The sequence below is a fragment of the Helianthus annuus genome, chromosome 14 (genome assembly GCF_002127325.2).
Source record: "Helianthus annuus cultivar XRQ/B chromosome 14, HanXRQr2.0-SUNRISE, whole genome shotgun sequence".
NCBI classification, from domain to species: Eukaryota; Viridiplantae; Streptophyta; class Magnoliopsida; order Asterales; family Asteraceae; genus Helianthus; species Helianthus annuus.
The window spans coordinates 140,080,967-140,106,478 of NC_035446.2; the positions used below are offsets into that span (position 1 = coordinate 140,080,967).

Here is a 25,512-nt window from a genome sequence, read left to right on the forward strand (position 1 = left end):
GACTCCGCAGATGGTTCCCCCCTTTCACTGTGTGTTTTGGTGTTTATGGTGATAAGGCATTGGTGTCGGTGGATTTTACGCCTACAACGTCCGGTCTTAGGGTTGGTTGGCCCGCTGGACTCTGTTTAGGAATTCCATGGCCTCCGGGGCTAGAGAACCAAACGTATCAAAAGCAAATGATATAAACACATGTTGATTCTCCAAACAAGCTTTCTCGTGTTTAGCGACTTTGCCCGACTCCGCCTTCAGTGCAACCTAGCCAGTAACAAACCCATTATCCTCGAGTCCAACAAGAGGGGACACTCCTGTAAGATCCAGTGATCTACACAAACGTGTTTTCCCGCAGCCCACCCAAACAAAAGAATATCAGCTGGCCGAATAGTAGACCTCCCATCAAGCAAATTAGGTGAAATCTAGATTAAATTATACTGTTGTTTCATGTGATAAGGCAAAAGTTCAACTTTGGTTTCAATAATATACTCGCTTATCACCCTTTTGATCCCTAGAATTAACTTGAGTTGGTTTTTTAATTGGTGTTGGTGGAAAAGTTATTTAGCAAAATAGGTGATTTAAAAAATAATTACTAAAATGAGTGTTTTTCTATGTTTCTTTATTTTTTAACTAATCTATTACAATTCTTCTATTTTTATTTTATCAACCTATCACATTTATATTCTTTTCTTCAATCTAACTCATTATATAGATTTTTTAACTAACTTATTAATTATTATATTATTTTTCTTTTTTTTATATAATGCAACCCATGTTAAAACAAGTTAAAGTCGTGGAATTCATTTTATTTTAAATGCTAATACCTCTTTTTTACTGTTCTAATTTAATATTTTTCAGGGTAATTTTTCATTTACTATTGTCTACGTAATTTATTACCAATTCAAATGAAAACCTATAATATAGTGTTTTCTAAAGTTACATAAATTTTATTAGCAACCAATGGGCAAAATATTTATGAAGATTGATTGGTTCGTAATTTCATTGGCCAACTCGTTACTTATTATTATTATTTATTATCAACTTATTTTTTAATGGTCACGAACAATATTTATTTCATTCGGTTAATGTAAACATGAGCACATGTCTTGTTTATGAAAAAGAAAACCATGTTTGTGTTCGATTACTTGTTCGGTTAAGTTAATAAATGCTTTAGTGTTCGTTTACATCTCTAAAATTATAGGAGTAAGCTTTATATTAGAGTGATTTAGCTTATATAAATGTAAAATGAAATAAAAGAAAAAGCGTTAGAAAAAAAAAAAGAATTATATTTTGGTTAGTTAAAAAGTAAATAAAATATAAAAAGTAATTGTTTGGAGAAAAATAAATTAAAAACATATTAGGTTAACTAAAAAAAAGTAAAAAATATAATAGATTAGTTAATAATAAAGAAATAAGAAAAAACACTCATTTTAATAAATATTTTTTAAATCACCCATTTTGGTAAATATTTTTCCACCCTCACCAATTTAAGAAAAAAAATCATTGCAAAACACCTATTTTGGTAATTATTTTTCAAATCACCTATTTTGGTAAATAATTTTTCCACCAACACCTTTTTGGAAAAAAACTCGAATTAACGTTTGTTTACTTTGAGCGTTAGTTTTTTTTTTTTTTTTTAAGTTGCTCATTCTACCCGTTTTTAAACAAAAAGTAAATAATATCCTTCTTCACATGGTTGGTTCATTTTCTTCATCTTCGTGAGCGGATATTCAGATTCGCCATAGCTAGATTGCCCGGGAACAATTTAAATGTAACCTACGTATGTGTAGATAAGTTGTACAAGTTATATGAACAGGTTAGTTTGATGGTTTTGTATGTACATAACCTATACGTGTGTACGTAAAAAGCACAAAATGTATAAAATATGAAGCATTAGTAAAAAATAACAATTTAAATTTGTTTTTGCAACAATATAGTATCTTGCGAGGATCCTCACCATACACACACACACATATATATATATATGACTGTTCAAACCGCTTGCCACTTGTTCAGAAATTGCTCGGAAAATGCTCTTCGATTTGAAGAAAAGTATGTAAATGGCGTGATTAAATTAACAAGGAGAATTGCATATGGAGTATATAAGTTTACATTTGTTTGATTATTCTTTTGGTGATTCATTGTAGGATCATAAACATTCACACCATCACCTAAAGACCGAAACAAACAAGACCAAGAAATCGAAAGATGGCAATGTTCAAATTATCCTCGGCCCTACAAAGAACGAGAAATAAGACAAATGAAAACAAACATGGAAGAAAACAAATCTTGTTACATCCCTCCGAGGAGTCAAAATCAAAAGACATGATTACTTGCACTACACAAGGAAAAAAGGGGACGGTGCGTATGTTTATGCTGCACATGCAGATTATTACATTCTACTTCGTTCTTGCTTGTGAGTAGCTCAACTTGACTACGTTAGGAGTATGCCATGCTACAGTGCTGAAGCAAAAACACACATAAAAATCCCTTGAGGCGCCCTTAGGCGTACACAGAGAAAATAACCCCCTGAGTCCTTAGGCGTACACAGAGAAAATAACCCCCTGAGTCGCCTCCTCATGACTCGTTTTTTGGGTGCCTCGAGGTGCACGCCTAAGGCGTTTTTTAAAACCATGCCTCCAATAACCAACGTAAAATTTGCCTAACAATATACACAGATCAATAATTGTAAATGTGCCGTAAAAGAGAATGGAACCAACAATAAGCTGATTAAATGAATATAAGAAGAGAACACTTCCTTCGTTTCAAAATGAAAATGAAAACTCAAAAATCAGTTAACTGGAAGAAAATACAGATGAACCAAATATCATCCATGTCTTCACAATGGATTACGCAGAAAGTATTTTGGTAACTAAGGATGAGCATCGCTCCTCAAAACAACATTCGGAAATTATTACTACCAAAACCATCAAATTCACACAACCATTACCACATTTCAGGGCTTAAGAGCCAACGCAAGACCGAACTTGGCACTCTTGTCAATAGCTTTAGTGTCAACTTCTCCTGAAATGGTGAAAAGGGACTTTGGGCGCCACTCATGCTGGATCAGTGCACTTGCCTTTCCAAGGTTGTTGACCCGAGCCTTGACCGTGGTCAACGGGTCCAACGAATGCTGGGTGCCAACCATGATTGTGTTTTCATTGCTTGAAAAGCTGTGGTTCACCTCTGCACCTACCAACGTGTTGGTCAGAGGCTTAACAATATGGTAGTAGGAAGCATTCAGTGTGTCACCCTTGTTGTTCCTGTACAAAACCAACATAACATTTCAGATTCCAATGCATCAGTTGCGGTTGGCCGGTTGCAACTAATTATTAACCAGATAGGATTGATTTAACAACTCACAAAGTCAAAGCAGCGATAAGATCAGCATTGGAGAAGCTTAGGCCAGCATTATATTTGGTGAAGTTTCCGGTTTTGGTGTCGAAAGAAACATCAGCTCCAATTGAGTGAATGTTGGTTCCCAACACACCGGAAAAGTTAACGATGGGATTCGCATCCACTCCAACGCTAGCACAGACTCCAGCATAGTCATGCAAGTACTGAAGTTCAACCTAGTATTTGATGACATACAGTTACGGTTAATCAAAACCTTGGTTTAAAAAAGCGCGAAGCGCTCCGAAGCGTTTTGGTTCCAAAAGCTTTAAGCGAAGCTTCAAGCGCTAAGCGAGAGCTTCACGTATGCGAAGCGCTCAAAATAAAAAAAATAAAAAAAATATATTGTACACATCAATATGACCTATTCTACTTGTTAATCAATAACAAACACAAAAACATGATTAAAAAACACACTTAACACATAAAAAACATAGTTAAAACATAAATTAAAGTCGAAACACACTTAGGGTAAAGAAACAGGCCTCATTTAACCCTATTTAAAGACTGTTGGGCTTAAAAAATGGCCCAAATGTGACCTGATTGGGCTGAAGCGTCGCTTCAAACCATCATCGCTTCGCGCTTAAAGCTCGCTTCACAGCGCTTCACGTAATGTAACGCTTCAGACCAAAAAAAGCGATGTTTCCAGCGCTTCAGCGCTTCACGCTTAAAGCTCGCTTTAAGCGCACTTTTTTAAACACAGATCAAAACAGTTTCTAGATGTCTTTTGTTGAATAAACATGCAACATCAGTTGCAATGTAGATCTATGGTTTCACAAGCACGAAGAAAAGATTGTATACCTTGCCAGACCTTTGATCGGGAACTTTGAAGCTAAGTATTGCCTTTAGCCCAGGTACAGGTTGATCAACTGTAATAGTTGTGGAGAGCTAGTGACGATGCAAATAATTCAGTTAGTATTCATACAAATTTGTAAGGTACCAAAACTTCAATCTGCTATTCAAAAAGTAAAACAAAATAAACAGGAGTGTTTTACATTGGAGTTGGTGTCCACTTTGATATCAGTAGTAATGTTGTTTCTCTTCAATTGTGTATTGACATCAGCAAGAAACACTTCACCTTTCTTCGTTCCAGATGATGTGATTGCCTACATGGTGCAAACAACAATAACAAGACAATTAGAGAAAAACACAAGTTGCTGGAGACTTGGATCAAATGCAAACAGTCTGCATCTCCATAAAGCGTTATCCCATATAAGCATTTTATTCATAAACATGTGTTATACAAACTAAGCAAGAGAAATTCAAATTCTTGGCACTACTAGATTTTCACTTTCAGCCACATTCTCTGTATACTCACATTGACAGGTCATGGATGAAAACCAGTTAACATACAAACAGACTAATGAATTTCACAACCTAACATTAAATAAGTGAATCAAAGTATCAAACCAAAGTTGCATAAAAGCAAGAATACATTATGCAACCCACTCAGCCAAACAGTTTTGGTACATATGATCCAGAAAGCAACTAACAAAAACCTTGGGAGATACCGTAAACATTACTCAGAAATATGCCAATTCCGTAAGCAATAAGATGTTCCAAAAGCTACTCAGTGCAACTTTGGTTTGATACTTTGATTCACTTATGTAATGTCATATAACAAGAAGTCAACGTATAACTGCTCAGTGCTTACACACAATATGAGCTGCAATACAGAACCATAAACTCTAAAACTGTGAACAACTATAAAATCAACTCTCTTACAAATAAAAAATCATTCATTAACAACACAGACCTTAAAAATAACCTAAACAACAACAATCACATTCACACACACTAACCTACTTACAATCTTCTAATAATATCAAACAGATAAAAACAACTAATCAGATCAACAAAAAAACAAGTATTATCAAGTGACTCACAACTCCAGTAGGTGAATAGGTGGTGATGGTGAACTTATGGTCCCCCTGGTAATCCTTGTATAGAAGATCTGCATCACACAACAAACAGATTCAAAATCAACTTCTTTCGAACCAATATTTCAACACGAAAACACGCACATATCAAACTAAACAAACGTATACACATATTATAATACACAAAAACACTTGCATCAAACTAAACAGATTCAAAATCAACTTATTCTGATCCAAAATTTCAACACGAAAATACGCGATATATCAAACTAAACAACCGTATATAACTATATACATATTATCATACACAAAAACACACATATCAAACCATACAGATTCAAAATCAACTTATTCTGATCCAAAATTTCAACACGAAAACGCGAGAATATTAAATTAAACAATCGTATGTAACTATACACATATTATCATACACAAAAACACATATATCAACTAATCAAACTATAAAATCAAATATACACATCGATAGATAACGAACCTCTGGCTTTTTTGCCGATATCGGAGTAGAGTCCTGGACCTTTAACCATGATTGCTAGCTTGAATACACAGATCCAAAACGATAAACAGAGTATCAGCACACACAGAGCTTCAAAAACACCGGAAGAACAACGCTAACCTATATGAATTGGGAATGAGAAAGGTGAGTTTTTTCTCCAGACCTAAAATGGCTAAGTTCAGTTATTGTGCCATTTTAAATGCATGATGTACAAGTAAGAATGCGGTTAGGATCTGAATTTTGTATATTTTAGGTTGGATGAAAGAATTTGGTAATAGAATAATGTGTGGTTTTTTATTTCTTGAAACGTGAGCTTTGGTTTATTTCTGACCGTTTGATTAGGGGAAGGGGCGTTTGCTTGATTACGTAGCCGTAGATCTGAAAGGGGTTAGGGAATTGATTCGGTGGATATGTTTTTTCTTGGGCCAAAAGACAACCACAGCCTCATACTTGTTTTATTAAAAAAAATAAAAATTAACCATTACGATGATCTCTTCTAAAACTTATCACCAAAATAAAATAATGGGCCAAATACTTCAATGTATATCTATATTTTTCTTGGGCCACGACATGCGACTGTGAAGCCTATCCGATAAGTGTTACTCAAAAGTATTTTTGTATTATTAACTAGTAAACTTTTTCGCGCGATGCAGCAGGTCCAAATGTAAAATAGTTTGGATTTGTACGGTAAATATCTGAATCGTTTTTTGAATAACAGTTACGTCAAAACGTAGATAAACTTAATATGTATATAAAAATAAGCACGGAAACGTATTATATATGGTTCGATTTATGTTTTTTACGTTAAAAATGGTATCGTGCGTTGCGGTGGCGCCGAACCGTAAAGTAAGTCTAATTTATAAAGTCTAACGAAAGCATATTATATTTGACCCGACTTGTTGTAAAACAAAATTTATGACAAAACGTAGATCAACTGAAAATGGGGAAAAAACATACTATATTATAGTCTACCAATTTTCAAAGAAACGTAATCAACTTTAATTTATACTGACACGTGATATAAGCACGTAAAAAATGATTTTAAAGTTTTTAGAAAGTTTGAAGTGTTGTAAGTGTCAATCCTAATGTTGAAGGATAAAGGCTAAAATAAACTAAAACTTACTCAAAGACAAAAAAATATATATATATTGAAATAAAGTTGACCAATGGCTAGCTACCATGCAGCAACATGGCACTGGTCATCCAGCTTCTCTTTATAGTTATATACAATTTTCTTTAGTTTTATATATCGTTGCAAGGATCAGAGATAAGTCGCGGAGCCACGTATGTGATACGGGTTCATCCGACACCATTCAATTTTGTGGTTTATTTTGTTAAATATAAACTTTTCGAACGGCGTCGGCACCAAATATACTAAACACTTGAACATGGGCGATCGGGTGACTATAACTCGGGGACTGTTAACAATTTCGTTCAACGATTTGAGGAATAAGCTGAAGAGGCAGGAATGATCGATTATGAAGTTCTAATCAAAGAGGGGAGCTAAACATGAGTAAATGTTAGTCTTTTATTATTCTTCAAACTTTAAAATTTAAATTAGACATTTAGACATGATCAAAGTTCATATTGGTGTGATCAGGGGCGGACCCACATTGGTGCCACCGGGGTCCCCGGACCCCAATCTTTTTTAAAAAAATAGTAGATTTGGTATATTAAATTGTATATGGACCCCATAAATACAATTAGGTGGACACCATAGAAATAAAAAGGAAGCTGGTGTAGTGGTAAATCTCCCTCTTTTCCACCAACATATCATGGGTTCAATCCTTGATAAGCCCATTTTTCTTATTTTTTTTTAAAATCTAGTTCAAACCTCACTTTAACTCGACCCGAACGAGGACCGACCCAAAAATGGACCCCATTGAAATAAAATCCTGGGTCCGCCACTGGGTGTGATTGGTGATTTTGTGAACATTGACGTATCGTTTCATGGAATCTTTAAAAACAAATTAATTACCATTTTATGAGAACTTTGACGATTTGGATTTTTGCCTTTTATCATGTAATTCAATCCAACTCGAAAACTTTGACGTTCAGTTGTTATAAATCCGAGTATCGAAAAGTAACACCATAGGAAAAAAAATTTGGCTCTGCACTACCGTAGAAGATTAGACCGTTAGATATTTTTTTTCTTTTAAGGGTTGTTTGTTTAGTTCTTAATGAAGCTTTTAATGGTTCAGAACTCTTACTGGTTCAGCACTTAATGGTTCAGACTGTATGTTTCGGGAGCATATGTCTGAATGGTTCAGACATTTGTCTCTGAATGATTAAGCATTATACAGAGTCTAAATGGTTAAGACCTCTACTCTGTATTGGTCAGACATTTGCATCTGAACTGTTAAGCATTATACTGGCTCTTAATGGTTCAGACTTCTTACTGGTTCAGCACTTAATGATTCAGACCTCTTACTGATTCAGTACTTAACAATTTAGAAATTGCCAAACAACCCCTTACTCTTATTTGCTGCTTTTGCACCTGTGGTTTAACTAGAACAATGTCTTTGCGTATCGACGCTCATTCATACTAGTAAGCTTATCTTGACTCTTTCGAGATTTGTTTCGATGAAATTTTGATTGGAGGCATAAAGTTCAATTTTTAGTTTTTGAAGTTAAAGCTAGCATGCGCCATAATAAAATTAGACATGAACACATTTACCATTCAATGTTTTTTTAATTCATTTCCTTAATAATTAATAGTTTAACTGTCCCACAAGATGTCCCAACAAATCTTGACCCCAACTATAGACCATTTTAAACACTTTTATTATATCATTATGCTTTTTATATACAATTTATTTGTACCTACGGGCGTGTTAGCGTGTATACATTATAAGGGATTTACATATATATTGCTGATCTGTTACTGGGCTTGTAATATGTTGGCAAATATGCCTTGTAGGTGTTCGATCATTTGCTTCCCATTTATATTTATTAGGTTCTATGAAAAGAATTTCATAAACCATATATACTCCACATGTAACTGCTTGTATTCCATTCTTCTGATCTATAATCTCAACAACAAGTAGTACACCAATGCGACGGGCAATGCAACAAGCAATCCGATAATGATCCTGCAATTAGTATCAACTCGTCATGTTGTTAATCCAACTTCATTACATATTTAAATATACAAACCCGGTGCTCAAGATTTCCGGATGCACATTATACTCCTTCGCGAATACAAATGGGACGATCCCTTGAGGAAGAGCCGCCTGCGCAGATCATAATACTAGTTTATTAACCGATTTATATTTATGTTAATAACTGAATAACAGAATTATGGTTTCACTCTACCTGCAGAACTGCAATTTGGAATGGTGCACCCTTTAATCCAATAGCAAAAGAGGGGCCCGCCATTATGGCCGGCCCAACAATGAACCGCAAGAACATGGCTAGTAATGCCAGTCGGGTACCACAAGCTACTATGCGGTCCTGTGACGCCATGAACAGACCTAGGCTGTACATTGCCATTCCAAGTCCTCCGTCTGACATAATAGATACCGAATCTTCAACTACCTTGGGCAGTTTTACATCGCACCTGCAGCATTATATCCAACGAAACAAATTATTACTATGTTCTAAGCGCCGATGATGATATTAGATTACTAGTGCACCACGCTTACCCGAAGTGTATAAATGCCCATGCAAGGCCTACTATAGTTGCATCAAAATTAGGATTAGTTAGAAGCTTCTTCCCAACAGTTAATAAAACCGCTGTTATATTTGTTCTTCTCGGAACACTGGAGATTGTTTCACGTATTTCATCTGTTCCACGTCGTACTGCTTGTCGGTCCTCTGGTTCCTCTTGAACTAAAAGGTGACTAAATTAATAACTGATGTGTGCACAATAACAAGATTAAAAATCAACACAACTCCATATAACTTAACTTTATACATATACCTGCGGTTGTCGCTGGTTGCATCGTGTGAACGTCTCTTGCGGTTGACAGCTCTAACAGAAACAATGACAAGTTGTACCAGATCAGGCTCTGGAGTTCAACTATCTGTGCAAGAAGCACTTGGGCTTCTTGGCCATAAACCGCCTTCAAAAGGGGGATCCCCACGATCAAAGTGTTGGGTAATGTGGACAAAGAAACACCCGTTATGATCCACTTCAGATTAACATTGGACCGAACTCGGGTGATCACAACAACCCCAATTAAGGCAATGATTTTTTGAAGAACATCAGCACAAATTAGCCTCATGTTTAATTTATACGGATTGCATTTAGATATCACTTCAAACGATAACAAAGGGATCGAGAATTTAGCAACAAATTTATTAATACCCGAACATTGATCCGGGTTTAAAAGATTTAAAAACCTTACAGAAATGTAACCCAAGATCATTGCAACATACAGTGGGATTATAGCTGCCACAGTATGATAAGCATCAGTTAGAGAAATCATGGCCACCGGTAAATGGTAATTAATCTTGGATTTTTATACGTTTTACTGTAGTTTATGACATTGTATATATATAACCAACGTGAGGAGAATCTTTATTAATGAAGAAAAGTTCGCATTTGATCTTCCAAGTGAAGCTTTCTTGTTTGTTCATTTAGCCCGTACGCGCAACATCCTTCCTGTAAATCGATGAAAAGAATCATAAAGGTTACTAGTTTTATTAATTGGGATGGCTCTACATATATTAAGTTATGATTAAAATTTGGTAGATTAAAGTTGGGTTGATAATTAATTAACTAATGATGCAATTAGTCAAAAGTTGTGGTTTGATTCCAGTTTTGATTGGGCTGCAACTGCTGTATGCAGTATGCACCTTTGTTTATTATACTTTTGGAACAAGTGGGGCTAGTATAGTCAAGTTAAGTAGGGATGTCTTTATAGGTTAGCCATGTAATTAATAATTAATCCCAAAGTTTACGGCTTTAAATACGATTCATGTCTAATATGATGATAACATGCTTTTATGTGGAGAATGGTTGTGTTGTCTGATTAAGTAATTACTTTATGAGATGTGAAGTATGGAGGAATACTGATATGAATTGCAAGCAAGCAAAGTAAGTATGGTGAACAGTAAGTACAAATGAAGCCAGAATTTTTGCTTAAAATGGTCAAAAGTGTTAGAATAAGTGTGGTTGTGATTTTGCTTTTCATGGTGTAATTTTGCCAGAAATGTCCCCAACAGAATGCCTCTTTTTTAAAGACTCTGTAGTTGTATTGCTTGGTCGAACTGTATTCCATATTGGAAATGGGTTGGGCCGGTCTTTATTGGGTCTATAATTATCAGCTGGGCTGAAGGGCCCAATGTCTCTAAAGTAGTAGTGTGTACACATAGTAGATCTCCTTATATGTTTATGGGTTTATGCAATGATTTATGTCATGTGGGCGATGGAGGTAGGGCGACCATATGTGGCAGCGGTGGTGGTGATCGAAAACCGTTAGATGGTGGGAATGCAGTGGGCTATGGTTACCCATTTAAACATGTTCAAAGTTGCCGTTCAAAATTTCCTCACAACCTAAAGGAACCCAATTGGTTCTACTAATTGTCCAATATGACCCAAAATTAGTGTTTGGGTTTGTTTTAAGCTATGATTAAACGATCTTATAATTGTCACAGATAACCCATAATTAATGTTTGGGTTATCTGTAAAGGTGTGATTAAATGATTGTATAAATACCAATATCTTAAGTTGCTGTCCGTTAATCTTTCACCCAGAAAACATATGGTCAAAACAAAAACTACAAGCGTGTGGCGCCCCTAGTTTTTCTCAAAATGCATCACACAAATTTCTAAATTTAGTATATGATCAAATGAACTACAAATATGCACATTCCCTCTCCGGTAATTCATTTACTCAACCTCGGCCCCTCAAAAGTCACATAGAGGCCGAATAGGTTGGTTTTGGTAGCTGGACTGGTTTCAAAACGATCTGATCTTTTGAGATCAGATTTCAATTAGACGACCAGACTAGCTACCGGCAATCAGTCTCCTTCGTTGATAAAAAAATGGAAGCGTCTCGTGCGGTTCTTGTTTTATGTTTCGTAGTTGCAACAATTGTCCCATTGTCAATGGCTGAAAATCAATGCACTGCTATTGCCCTTAGAAGGCCACTTGGTAAGAAAAAACCCAAATGTGTGGCCTACAACCCTATCGACAAATGTTGGAGGTGCGATGCCAATTGGGCTAAGAATCGGAAAAGGCTTGCTGATTGTGCCCAAGGGTTCGGCCACGAGGCCCACGGTGGCAAAATGGGAAGAATTTACGTCGTGACTGACTCATCAGACAAAAATGTAGTTAACCCTAAACCAGGTACACTTCGTCATGCCATCCTCCTACCCGAACCACTTTGGATCATTTTTTCACGTAATATGATCATCACTCTCAAGCAAGAGCTTATCTTTACGTCTGACAAGACCATTGATGGTCGTGGGTTTGAAATCCATGTGGCCGGTGGGGCTGGTTTTATGCTCCAATTCGTACACAACATCATCATCCATGGTCTCCACATGTATGATATTTGTGAGAGGTCTGGTGGCATGATTAGGTCGAAACATGATCATGTCGGCATACGAGGAAGAAGTGATGGTGATGCTGTTTGCATCTTTAAATCCTCACAAGTTTGGATTGACCATTGCTCTTTTGCCAGCAGTTATGATGGTCTTATTGATATCGTCGCAGCTTCCACCAACGTAACTATTTCGAACTGTCACTTCGTCAGGCATGACAAGGTTAGTTGTCCGAAACTTTATAAATAATAGCAACAAGTTCAAACTAAAAGAAACTACTTTTTCATATTTCGGGTTATTGTACATACAGGCTTTGCTTTTTGGCGCAAGCGAGAAGACACCGGAGGACAAGGTAATGAAGGTGACAATTGCTTACAACCACTTCGGAAAAGGATTGACACAGCGGTTGCCGGCAGTGAGATTTGGGTTTGTACACATCGTGAACAACGGCTACACAGAATGGAAATCGTATGCCATCGGAGGTGGTGACAGCGCCACCATCATCAGCCAGGGAAACCGGTTCCTCGCTGCCAATGGTGCATGCAAGGAGGTCACAAAACGAGAGCAAGTCCCAGAATGCGTATGGCGTAAATGGACATGGAGGAGTGAGGGGGATTTGTTGCTGAACGGTGCGTATTTCCGGCAATCAGGAAACCCAAATTGGGCTAAAACATACAAGGGTTACCCATTGATTCCGGCGCAACCCGCGGAAAGTGTGCCCCTCCTTACAAAATTTGTCGGTGCTTCACTAAACTGTAAGGCGGGGGTCCCTTGTTAGTCATGACAGGTAGGAAGGATTGCTAGGCTTGTAAGAATGTATACATGTACAGTTTTCATCTAAATTCGATTTTGTAACATTAGGAGAAAGCATTGTTCTTGTTGCCACTTATCTTTTTCGTCCCCTGTTTACTAGTATATATCAGCCACAAGTAAGACTGTGCATTCTAAGGGCCAAACCCGCCCAACCAAACTAGGATAGGCCCGATTACATATATATGATCCATTGATCCTCCTGCAGCATGTCTCTCAAATTCTGCATACTCTATAAAGCAAATGAAACGAATCAATATAAGTTCAACCACAACATGTGAATTGATGACGACATCTACTGATTAAGATGATGATATCATACCTCATCACGAAGAATAAGAGTAGGAGGTTTTGGCAAAAAGAAAAAGCTCTTTTCAAGGGGATATAAAACACCATCATCATTCTTCAGCTTTCAATGACGATTTAATAGCATAACTGTCTTGACAGCTACGAACTTTCCAGGTCTAGTCAACTTTGTACCAGACAAGATCATCATGAATACTTCATGAATAAAACCCTGCTAATTTGAAGCCCGTCGAGTCATTCAATCGCATGCACGTTGCGTAAAACTACATGTGGTAAAACGTGTGGGTTAAGCAGGTTAAGTAACGGGTAATTTTGATACTTGTCAGGTCAGCTTAAAACACTTTTCACAAAACTAGTGTGCATTTCCTATAAAATTTGGTGTGTCAAACTTGTTTTTTTTTTAAACCATATTGTTTAAGTAAACAATATAGTCTTTAGAAGAAAATGATTTATGAGGGTTAAATGCACAAAAATCACACTTTGAAATAATCGTCGACTGATTGAAACATACCCTTATTCTATCGGAAGTTTGAAATTGAATGGATTGATTGAAACAGAACCTTAGCTAGTTGGTGTCTTGGCAAGTGGCGATGGAGAAATCAAATAATGATGGCCAATGGAGGGTTTTGAGTAGGATCTTGTAGTTCTGAATCGAATGGCGGGTTGAGACTTGATCGACGCTTCACATTTCAGTACTTAAAATTTTGACTCAGTTACTCAAATTGACATAATAAGTATTGGACAATGGACCATTGGTATTGGACTGTAATTCTAATTACTAAATTGATCTCTATTTGGATCTTGTACCAAACATTGTTAATGTTTGACTCTAGTCATTTCATTAAAAATGATACATATATTACAATAAATCGAGCCGAACTGAGCGGACCTTTGCTCGTGCTCGGTTCGTTTACAAACCGAACCGAACCGATCTGAACCAAGCGTTTTCTCAATCGAGCTAAATAGAACGAGCTAATTCCAAGCATTTTTCGAGCGAGCATCGAACAAGTGTTGAGCGCCGAGAAAATTGAATATCCCTGGTTATAATCAAGTGTTACGTGACTAATGTGATCACCTTGTATTTGTGTATAACACTTCATTACATGCAACTCCTTAAGTTCCAATTGCACTTTTCCCCCAATTTTGGAGTTTGCAACATGAAACTCTACATGTATTTCACCTAAATTATCTATAAGTTAAAGAAATGACCAGATTATAAGCTCTGATTGGATCGATTTGGCTCACCAAATGGTTGACATTTTATTTAAGCTTTCTAAAATGAGGATTATGTAAATGAAGAACTATCCTAGCTAATTGCGGGAGGAATATATTTGCTTTCAGATGTTCCAAGCCCCATTGAAATCCATTTTATGATGATTATGTACAAGTTAACTCACTGAAACAAATTTCCAATAATAATGCTACATATATGAGTTGAAAGACAAATTTGAACAAGCCAACCAAAACTTTGCACTAGTAAATTTTGACCCATTTACTTATAAACGGGTATGCTTGGGTTGTGTTTTAATTACGACGGATCAATTAGCATAAGAGAAGGGTCAAACAATTCGAAACTCATCCAATGAGCATAAAACCTCATTGTAAGGGGGGCAGTGCACTCCCCTTCATCAACCAATCCTATTGTGACACCTTATCTTCGTCACTTGAACCCCCGCAATCTCAATTTAATTGCGTCAATGTTCTAGCTCATCACTTGAACCCGCTCCCCCCTTCCCAAGAGATTCCCCCCACTTCCTTCCACCAACAACTAACCACAACGCGGCACATGCCATCTTCCCCACCTTTTTCCACATCACGCCCTAGATGGGGAACCGTGAAACCATCACTTGGCCGTGACGTGATCACACCACTTGCAGCGGTAGTATATCACTTGAACCCGGGGAACCCAAGGCCTCTGATCACGGGAGTGCCCCGGGTACCCTTAGTGCTTGGAGTTGGGAGCAACCGTAACAAATCCGACCCGTTTCAACCCTCACAAAAAGTTACCCCTTTTGGTCCGATACACAATTCGACCATTTTACCGCTTAATTCACTTTAATACTTTATTAAAAAAATATGGATTATTAGTAAATATATACAATTTCTAAATCATATTTGACACACATGACACCGCCTATACATCATAATTTCAATTTTTTTGGACAAAGTGCTTGGTCAAACCCTTTTTAACCTGCACCAAATTCTAACCGATTTTACCCATTACCCAACCCACCTATTTTACTACATCCAATCAAAGCCAACAGACACATGCTACATCTTATTCTAAGTTTCTAACTGAGCAAACAGAGCTAGCAAGCAAAACTTAACCATTTACTCATTTAACAGAAAGAAAAACAAAATGCAAATGGCAGAAAAAATATTATCCAATTTTAGTCAATTAGCAGTAAATGGAGGAACAAACTAGCACTGAAATATCAACTATGAAGAAGAAAATATATCTAAAAAAAGGCAAACATGTTCCTTAAACTGACCTTAAACCATATCATCTTCCAGTACTACATCAATTTCTCATTCCAACCATTAAAACTGCTTCCTTTTGTTACTAAACAGTTTGTCTCTTTGTGAATAAGCATACATAAGAACAAAGAAGATCCCTACAGACATCAAAAACGACGGCCATGGAAACGGTGGGTCCTCGAAACAAACAAGTGACGCCTCCATATCTTGAGATGCATGATACACAAGTGAATGAATCGCATACAGATCATGATCTGAAGACCTCAAGTAATATAAGCCCATTTCGAAATCCAAATGTGACAACGACGAGACCACTTTATCAATTTTGTACTTGAACAGATTCCATCTTTGTATAAACTCCGCAAGTTGGTTATGCGGCAGAAGCTTTCTCTCCCCACCATGGGCTGCTATGGATTCAAGAACGTCGATCGCACTAGTAATAGTGTAATTCAAAGACGTTAACAAAACATTTCTTCTTGCGGCGTCTTTTTGTATAAAAGACAACGAAGAAAGTTCTGAAAACGGTCCAAACGGCGTGTGTCCCACACTCCATGTATAATCAACTATCGTGCTATTATGCTGCGCACTCCAAACCAAATGGGTCGGCGACACGCCCCACATACTCTGCAAAATCGAACCCACAAGCGGCCTTTCAAGCTCCCGAGTTTGCGTAAACACATGACGCCCATTACAACTATAATCACTAACCGTCTGTGTATTCTTAGTCCTAACCGCAATTACCATATCCTTAAACGCAACAGATTGATGGTACCGATCAAGCAACAAAATCGAATTCACATCCAAATCAAAAACATAAACCGGCAAAACCCGTCCAAAATCCTCTTCCGGCAGACCCGCTAACCTCCTAATCTCATCCTGACTCTCCGACAACGTCTGATGAAGCCGCTTCGAATCCAAATACTCACTAACAATCAAAGTATAATTCTCAAACAAGTACCTAGACGTATACGAAGTAGTCGCAAGTGATATCGCAAACGAACAAATCGAACACTCCCCCATATCCACATCATACTTCTTAAACCTCAGTTCCTGATCACCAAACAACAACCCGGAATCCTTCCCCCCATCAACAAAACTCTTCTCAATTTCACTAAAATCCAACCCTTTATAATCCTTCTCAACCCCATGAACATGTATAAACTGAACAACCAACTGATTCTCAAACCCAACAGGAATTCTTAACGAAGGAACAAGAAGCACCTTATAAGCACTCCAAATCAAAGAAGCCATGTCAGCAAGCAAACCCTTTTGAGATTTAACTCTACCATGAACAGCAGTCAACGGATGAAACTCACCTTTGGGTAAGACACCGTCACCGGACAACGCCGGTCCGTAGTCCACCGGTCCAGCACCCAAATCAATCCACAAGTAGCGGTTTTTCCCGGTCCAGATGCTTCCAGAACATTTGGTAACACCAAGAGAGGAATCGGTTTCAGTGTATCGATACGCATAGGGTTTTGATTGCGAGCCTAAGTTTAACAAATAGATGTAAACTCCGTGAAGGGGTTTTTCTTTTTCGTAATCCTGTTTAATGATTGTATCGATTTGAGAATAAGAGATTGAGATAAGATTGGATCTGAGGGGTGCTGGGGTGGACGCGATTTGGGATTTGATGGTGTTGAAGAGGGTGGAGGAGAGAGAAGATGAGGAGAGAGAGACGTCGAAAGAGGGGGAGTGGGTGAGGGATAGACGGTGGGAGTGGAGGAAAGGGGTGATGACGTGGAAGTGATCGGAGGAGAGGGCGGCGGAGAGGAAGGAGTGGAGGAGGTGAGGGGAAGAAGAGGGGAAGGAGGAGGAGGGGCCCACGAGTTTGATGTGAATTGGGGAGGTGATTTGGAGGGAGAGGAGGGAGGAGGTGGTGGGGGGTGGGCGGAGGGTGGAGGAGAGGGATTTTTTGAGGGCAGAGGAGAGGGAGAGGAAGGTGTCGTTGGTGGCGTGGGGGTCGAGGTGGGAGTGGTGGGAAAGGAAGGAGTCTAGGCCGAGGATTGGGGTGGAAGTGGTGGTGGTGATGGTGGTTAGGAGGAGGATGGTGGTGACGACGGAGACGGTGGACGTCCCGGTGGTGGGCATTTTGAGGGTGGAATTTGAAAGTCTACGGAGTTGAGCTAAAATAGTCAAAATTCCACCATCTCGAGTTTTAATGTATGCATTACAGTTAATACATTACTCGAGCATAGTTCTTATACTTGGAAAAATAATAATAGAGTTTTTTTTTTTTTTTTTTTTTTTTTTTTTTGAAAGGATAACTTCATTAAAATACACCCAAGCCCCAAAAACAATTAACTAATTACATAATTACACCAATCCGATCACGTGATAGGATTATTCCTGACCCTATGTTTAAACCACAAAAACCCCCTCGATCTAACTTCACTAAAGATCGCTTCCACCTTGACCTCTTTCCCCGAAAAGATGGCGTTGTTACGAGCTAACCAAATACACCAGCAGGCAACCCGAATAATAGAGTAAAGTGCACGGATAGTCTCTAACTTTTTAGAATTACACTCTTAGTTCCTGTGGTTTGACAAGTTGTTACTCGGATAGTCCCTAAAGCGGATGAAGGTTACTCGGATAGTCCCTATGGTTTGACAAATTGTTACTCGGATAGTCCTTGTCATTTCACACCCACTTAACCAGAAAAACTAACTTCCATCCGCTTTGGGGACTATCCGAGTAACAGCTTGTCAAACCACAGGAACTAAGAGTGTAATTTTAAAAAGTTGGGAACTAAAGTTGAAATTTCACCAAACTACAGAAACTATCCGTGCATTTTACTCATAATATAATAAATTAATAACACAAACAACCTCTTGCAAAATTCCATTGCGTGAGTTAATTTTAAAATCATATTTTATATAATTTACAATTTTGGATAATTAAGTATCATGTATTGATGTGAAATTGGACTTTTTACAACTGAGATTTTCATGTAAAATTGTTTGTTAATTTTAAGGAAGGTTATTTAGAGAATCAATACGTGGTTATTCTATTTGTTTTCAATATATTCTAGCCTAAGAGGTCATGGAATTCCTTAACAGGGTCTAGCGGGTCATGAATAGTAATTTCTTGACTGTTAAGAGTCGCTTCGTTTTTAGTAGGATCGGTTTTGCAATTCAAAAGGGTGTTGTGGAATAGCTTGTTGCATGTTTACGTGTTGTTTGTTTGTGATTTGTTATTTTGGTATTTTAATGAAATATTTATTTACATTGAAAAAATTTGAGAAAATTATCAAAGAAAGCAAGTGAAGTGTAAGGTCACATGTTTTTAGGTTTGGGTTCGAATTAAAGAAATGATCAAACTAATACACCAGAGAGTTCTTTATTGACAGGAATAATAGAAATTTTAGATATTATATATTATCTCACATCCATCTTTTCATGTGTTTTTTATGTATCCGACAGTCAAGTGACTCTAGTTAACATCTTCAGAAAATGACACAAACAAGAAATTGTAGCCCCCGCCACCGTTCATAATTGGTTGTGCTTTTTAACTAGTCACTACAGAAGCAAGTCCATCTCCTGGTGCATTGGGTGCTTCACGTACCTTCTCACCGACCTTTATACGATAGAAGAGGGTTTTATCAAGATATGATGGGAAGACTTTATGCAGGAGTAAGGGTACACCTAAATAAGATGAGTATGCTCTTTATAAAGTAGTTTGAGGTAGGTGTAAAGCTTGGTTCTAAAAAAGGAGCGCCTAAGGCGCAAGGCGATCTGAAAAATAGTTCACAGCCTTGAGGTAGAGCTTCATGCACATCTAGGACAAAATTAAGGTCTAAGGGGGTAGGGGTGGTAATCACTCACCACTCACTCACAACATCCAATCAAGTTCTGCCACGTCATCGAGGTTTATTCCATCACTAGTGATGGATTTTAGTGGAAATGTCCATCACTCACAACACCCAACAATAAACCCTCACATTCTTCAATTCTTCACGTGTGATGTGTTTGACGCGTTATGAAATTGACGTGTTACAAAAACTAGTGGCGGCGGTGTGATTTGGTGTTCCACGCGTGATGGGAGCTTATCACTGGACCGCCTCGGGTCCTCTAAAGGAGACTAATATGTATAAGCTACCAAAAGGATGAAGAGGTTACAAATGGTTTACTTGGTGAAGAAAAAAGGTTGACATGTAAAAGAGATTACGGAGATACGACCTTCGGTTGTACATAAAGTTTATTTGGTAATACACAAAGCAATGCTTTGCACACTTGAAGCTTTCGCCAAGAGCCTTGTGCTTTTATAAAACATGGGGGGTAAAGAAAGGATTGATGTTCTCGAGTATAGCTAGCCTTCTTCTTCAACATGTACTCTTCGCTACCTATGGACGACACATATAATCAAACTAGTTTGTTTCCTTCGCTAGGTAATGCTTCGCTTTAGGCCCACAACGGAACCACATCTTGATTCAGTTAAACCTACATACTAGGGTCACAATCAGCTTTGACAACTCAATAAGTGTGACCCCCGTATTTTCATATTCGATAAATTATATAAAATCGAAAGTAGGTACCCATATTTTTCCAAAAATACACCACCTTAAACGTGATGTTACCTTTTCAATTTAGGTGCTCAAAATATGTACAAAAAGATAACCTATTTAACCGTCAGATTCATCCCCATCACCAGAAGTTGATGGGCACCAAAATTTTGAACCAGTTACGTGCTCATTTAACGAGCCAGAACACACAGCATTATTGAAATCCCGAAAACGTAAAACACCATATTCTTGATTATAACCAGCAGTGACAATTCGAAAACCATCTGCAGCCATAGCAAAACAACCAGAGCTATCGAGAGGTGAGCAGCTTAAAACATTTGTTTGATTACCCGTGTTGGCAGCCCAGATACTAATATGTGGATCTTCAGGACCACCAGTGACTATTTTGTTTGAGTCCATGTGTAGGTGCGTTACCGGACCTATATGTCCATCCAGTTCAGCCATTGGTTCGGCATCCCCAGCCCCTGTATTTTTCCTCATGTCCCAAAGCAGGGCTCTGCACAAAGTAAACAACAATTTAATGGGTCAATTTGGGTTGTTTATCATTTCAAACGAGTCAAACAAAATATAGCTAAAAAAGGAACCAGCAAACAAGTTAAAACTTAAAAGTCATCCAAATGGGTTGAACTAGTTAAAACCTAAAAGTCACCCAAATGGGCCAGACAGGTTAAAAGTCACACAAATGGGCCAAGCAAGATTTAAATTAATACTGTAATAATAATGCTTTTATAATCAATTAAAAATAAGTAAAGAGTTAACTGTCATTTTCGTCCTTGTGGATTGTCCAATTATGCCGGTCCAGGCCAAATTTCAAATTTGTACCATTTCTATCCCTGACATTCTTGAAACATGCCGGTTCCGTCCAAAAAAACTAACGTCTGTTTAAACTTGTTGTTTAAAGAGGGGTAAAAACGTCATTTTCTAATTTTCTTTTATTTTCCTTTTTTAAACCCTACAAAAATCCCACCCTGTTAAGATCTGAGAATCTGACTCAAACGAAATATTCTATTACATAAACAAAACAACCCAATTCGAGAAGGGCGATCTCCAATTACAAGGTTAAGAACCCCAATATATATAAAAACATCGACCGGATAAAATCAAACAAAAACTCCTACTAATACAACTACTAACAGAAGTTACCATATTCTTAAGAACTGACTGCAAAACTGTTCCCACTATTTTTCTAATTAATTTAATCAGCAACTGGGTCAGGTTTTGGGATTGGATTTGGGTCGAGTTCTGGGCTGTTCAGTAATGGATATGTTGGGTTCGTATCACACCCCTTTTAAGAAAAAAGGAAAATGACGTTTTTACCCTTAATTAAAGAACAGGTTTTAACAGACGTCAGTTTTCTGATGGAACTGGCATGTTTCAAGAATGTCAGGGACGGAAATAGTACAAATTTGAAATTTGGCTTGGACTGACATAACTGGACAAACCACAATGACGAAAATGACGGTTAACTCATAAATAAATGAAGAAACTGCTCTTAAATCCCACAAAAGTTGCTAAAAGGAGAAATTTCACAGACCACAATCAATAGCATCATGGAGTTGTAATGATAAAAAATACAAGTAATTAAAGTTCAAAAATTATATCTCAAAGTTGCTAATTTCATAAAACGGTCGGAGTCTATGAAAAATTATCTTAATTGAAATGTCGGGTATAAGTTTAACCTGCCAAGTCCACCAGTGCACGCTAAAAATTTAGAGGGCATAATGTCAAACGAATACAATTTTCCTTCGTTTGTTGATGTCCTGAAGACGGTTTTCATTGTCCTCAAGTCAACCGCTCCGATGGAGGAACCAAATGCAATATAGAGTAACGAATCATGGCACTTCATGCCAACTGGCACACCAGGAACAGACGTCATGCCCACACAGCTGGAATTACGGTCACTAGATGATATCGAGGCATCCCACACTCTAACCTATTTTATTATTAAAAAAATGTTAGATAACTTATAAGCTGCATTTTTATTAAAAAAATGTTAACAATACCTTAGAATCTTTTGACATGCTCGCTATTAGGGAAGCCCTGTGCCTGGATACAGATACCAAAAAGAAGAGTGTTTAAATGTGAAAGCGTGAACATGTGTGTACGTAAACAGCATTCGATATGTAAAAAAAAAAAGTTATACCCGGTAACAGACATGAATGCTATAGGCTTCTCATGCCCATAAAGTGTAGCCTTCAAAGCATGTTGACCACGCTTTCCGGTTGACCTAAGTGACCAAAGGCGAACGGTACTGTCTTCGCCTCCACTTGCAAAAACTTTTCCATTTTCATCTCCCAACAATTTATCAGAAAGAACAGTTACAGGGCCATTGTGACCTCTGAAACATCGCTGGCAACTTCCCTGAAGTCATATTTTTTTAGTGATATGTACATTTGATTTTCTATAAAAAGTTATAAAAGCGAACCGGCTACACATAAGTCAACAGAAATAACCAAGGATATGTAAAAAAGATGCTATGTAACACATTCACATTCAAGATGCATTTAAAGATATACAACGGTTGCCTAAAGAGTAAAGATTAATATCCATACCTTCCACCATAGTCGTATAGAGTGATCACAGCTTGAGGTGACTAAAACATTATCATTTATATGTGCCTCATTTCGAAATAATGATGTTTCTTTCAGAGGAAACAATCTGGATACAAAAGACCATTATCATTAACACGGCTTAAAAAAATCAGGTCCATATTTAAATGACATCTGAACACGTCAAGTTGAATGCTTGATTACACTGTTTCTACATATAAGCCAACGTCAAAAATAAGAAAAAGATACCTCATGCTGGTAATTCTTGCACGATGATCATTAAGTGAGACAAAGGAAGCTTCTCCTTGTAGAAGTTTATCAATGCTATAAATCTGTATAAGTGGACCCTGCAAGTTTGTAACGAACGAGCTTAGAACCCCATGGCCGCATGAGTATGTAGTAATGCATACACAATGTGTTGTGTAGACAACCATCATAACTACCATGCCCTAACTAGTGTGCTATATAACTGCTACAATAATATGATAAAGAGATTCAATTATCCGGTACCTGAGAAAGAAATACAGAATCCTTGCTTAATAAGAGGTCACTGGATTTTCCCTCCAAGTATACATTGGAATCTAAAGGGTCAACAAACTTAAACTGCTGCAAAGCACTATATCGTGCCAAATATGCTTCTCTTAGACCTGATTTTTGTGAATTGATATAGGGTTCCAGCTGTGGCCATCGCTCCCTTCAATAAACAGTAATAAATTACAATTAGCACCGGTATTATATCACACACAAAACAACCACATCTAACACATCTATATTATCAGTTCTGGCATGCATGGACGACGAACTCCTGAAAAGTATCCACCCATGTCAAAGCGGACAATATTGGTTGGTATGAGGGGGCATATGTTAAAAACCCCACCTAAAAGTCACAAGCCCCTAGTCCACTTCCAAATTAACCTTTTATGTTTACGTAAATAAATCGTTATTTGTTTCATTTATACAGAAAAATTGTTACTTTCTTCATTTACGTAGCAAAAATGTTATTTCTTCTCCGTTCATGTAGCAAATCTTGTTATGCAATGCATTATGCATTACTCATTAGTATGATTGTTTGTTTAGTATAAGGCAAATGATGAATTGAGAATATTTATTTGATCCAATTTGGCCCTGCCTGTTTTGACCCGTAACCCACCCAACCAATATTGCCACCTAAGTGCCTTCTGCCCCCGCTAAACACATTATCTGGGTCCGCCTGTAAAGACATTAGAATCACAACACATGATAGCAGCAAGCAAGTCAGCCTGTATTTCACACCATACAGTTGCAATTCATACTTCCTACATCTGCTTAGACATTTTTTTCCCTATCAACCCAAATAATATCTTTACGTTGAACAAAATCCTACACAAAAGCACAGTCTTACAGAATATACTACACATCTCAATTGCAGATCAATTTGTCAAGGATACATGTAACTGAGAGCAATGCCAATGATCTTGAGAACATCACACTCTACTTTCATAATAATATTCACTCAGAGAATAATGACACCACCGTTTATTCTATTAGCAATATCAATTTAAGTCATTCATAAGCATCTCACACCATTTGACATAACAAGGTAGCGGATGAAGAGAAATCGATTGAGAAAATAGAACCTGAACAAGCGTCGCCAGACGGAATCAGAATAAACGAGGCGATTGAGGAATTTACAAGAAACGGCCATGTTAGAGATGTCCTGAAGGGTGAGGTAGCTTGTGCAATGAACCAGTGAATCCATATCCATATCTGTGACCTTCGTTGTTGCTGTTGAATCATGGTTCGTAGACGATGAAGGATGATTGTCCCCCATTCAGTAAACCCTAGATGCTCTAAACAGTTGTATCAGTTGATATAAATTTTGCCAGGAGAGTTGTCAATTGTGGCTGGAGCCTGGAGGGTTGTCAATTGCTCGATCGGAAAACAACGGGATGGTCACCTGTGCTCATGGTTCGGTTTAAAATCGTTTGAATAGGTTATTAGTTTGGTTTTACGGTTGGTTTTTCTATTTACTTGCGATCAGTCGGCTTTGATGTTTTTCAAACGGCAACAAACGGTTTGGTTTACGATTTATACCAAAAACCAAACCAGACTGTAATAATTAATTATCTTTTTTTCAATTATATTATACAAGGTTAGCTTACAATACAAATGAGTCTTAAGTTACAAATTGAATTAACGTGAGAACCATATAAAATATATAGAGTAAATTACGTTTTTGGCCCCTGTGGTTATATCAGTTTACTATATTAGCTCAAAATAAGATTTTTTAACATACGTGCCCCCATGGTCTCTATAACTAACTATTTTGGCCCCTGAGACTAACTTCATCCATTACCCTGGTTAATTATTTGTCACATGCAAGTCACATGATGGGTATTTTTGTAAATTCTCCTCTCCTTTAAATCTAACCCAGATTTTCATCATCATCTTCAACCATCATCATCCCCAGATCTTCATCTTCAATTAAATCTAACCCATATCTTGATCATCTTTAACCATCATCATCCCCAAAACTTCATCTTCAATTAAATCTAACCCAGATCTTCATCATCTTCAACCATCATCATCATCATCCCCA

The 25,512-nt window shown here is 37.4% G+C and overlaps 5 protein-coding genes across 7 annotated transcripts; 1 reads left to right on the forward strand and 4 right to left on the reverse strand.

Moving 5' to 3' along the window:
- Window positions 1–2,701: 2,701 nt before the first annotated feature.
- On the reverse strand, window positions 2,702–6,127 carry LOC110903972 (mitochondrial outer membrane protein porin of 34 kDa). 2 transcript variants are annotated; one of them, XM_035983330.1, is made up of 7 exons: window positions 6,110–6,127; window positions 5,761–5,898; window positions 5,271–5,338; window positions 4,380–4,490; window positions 4,186–4,272; window positions 3,355–3,563; window positions 2,702–3,254 (listed from the first exon to the last, which is right to left on the reverse strand). In XM_035983330.1, the coding sequence occupies exons 2-7, from the start codon at window positions 5,807–5,809 to the stop codon at window positions 2,948–2,950; spliced, it is 831 nt and encodes a 276-aa protein (XP_035839223.1). In that variant the 5' UTR covers window positions 5,810–5,898; window positions 6,110–6,127; the 3' UTR covers window positions 2,702–2,947. The 2 variants fall into 2 exon arrangements, with proteins under 2 accessions (XP_035839223.1, XP_022005464.1); XM_022149772.2 differs by lacking the exon at window positions 6,110–6,127 and having other exon boundaries at window positions 5,761–5,917.
- Window positions 6,128–8,603: 2,476 nt separating this feature from the next.
- On the reverse strand, window positions 8,604–10,253 carry LOC110905972 (auxin efflux carrier component 8). The gene is made up of 5 exons (XM_022151352.2): window positions 9,701–10,253; window positions 9,423–9,609; window positions 9,094–9,337; window positions 8,935–9,011; window positions 8,604–8,870 (listed from the first exon to the last, which is right to left on the reverse strand). The coding sequence occupies exons 1-5, from the start codon at window positions 10,206–10,208 to the stop codon at window positions 8,804–8,806; spliced, it is 1,083 nt and encodes a 360-aa protein (XP_022007044.1). The 5' UTR covers window positions 10,209–10,253; the 3' UTR covers window positions 8,604–8,803.
- Window positions 10,254–11,677: 1,424 nt separating this feature from the next.
- Window positions 11,678–13,053, forward strand: LOC110903971 (probable pectate lyase P59). The gene is made up of 2 exons (XM_022149771.2): window positions 11,678–12,491; window positions 12,580–13,053. Exons 1-2 carry the CDS (start codon window positions 11,769–11,771, stop codon window positions 13,045–13,047), a joined length of 1,191 nt encoding a protein of 396 aa, XP_022005463.1. The 5' UTR covers window positions 11,678–11,768; the 3' UTR covers window positions 13,048–13,053.
- A 2,698-nt stretch (window positions 13,054–15,751) lies between these two features.
- On the reverse strand, window positions 15,752–18,042 carry LOC110903969. The gene has a single exon (XM_022149770.2). The coding sequence runs from the start codon at window positions 17,952–17,954 to the stop codon at window positions 15,927–15,929; it is 2,028 nt and encodes a 675-aa protein (XP_022005462.1). The 5' UTR covers window positions 17,955–18,042; the 3' UTR covers window positions 15,752–15,926.
- Window positions 18,043–20,402: 2,360 nt separating this feature from the next.
- LOC110903968 (uncharacterized WD repeat-containing protein alr2800) lies at window positions 20,403–24,928 on the reverse strand. Of its 2 annotated transcripts, none has more exons than XM_022149769.2 (8): window positions 24,551–24,928; window positions 23,445–23,628; window positions 23,184–23,281; window positions 22,938–23,043; window positions 22,529–22,746; window positions 22,389–22,425; window positions 22,065–22,318; window positions 20,403–20,881 (listed from the first exon to the last, which is right to left on the reverse strand). In XM_022149769.2, exons 1-8 carry the CDS (start codon window positions 24,742–24,744, stop codon window positions 20,485–20,487), a joined length of 1,488 nt encoding a protein of 495 aa, XP_022005461.1. In that variant the 5' UTR covers window positions 24,745–24,928; the 3' UTR covers window positions 20,403–20,484. The 2 variants fall into 2 exon arrangements, with proteins under 2 accessions (XP_022005461.1, XP_022005460.1); XM_022149768.2 differs by having other exon boundaries at window positions 22,389–22,431; window positions 24,551–24,926.
- Between the last annotated feature and the right edge of the window lie 584 nt (window positions 24,929–25,512).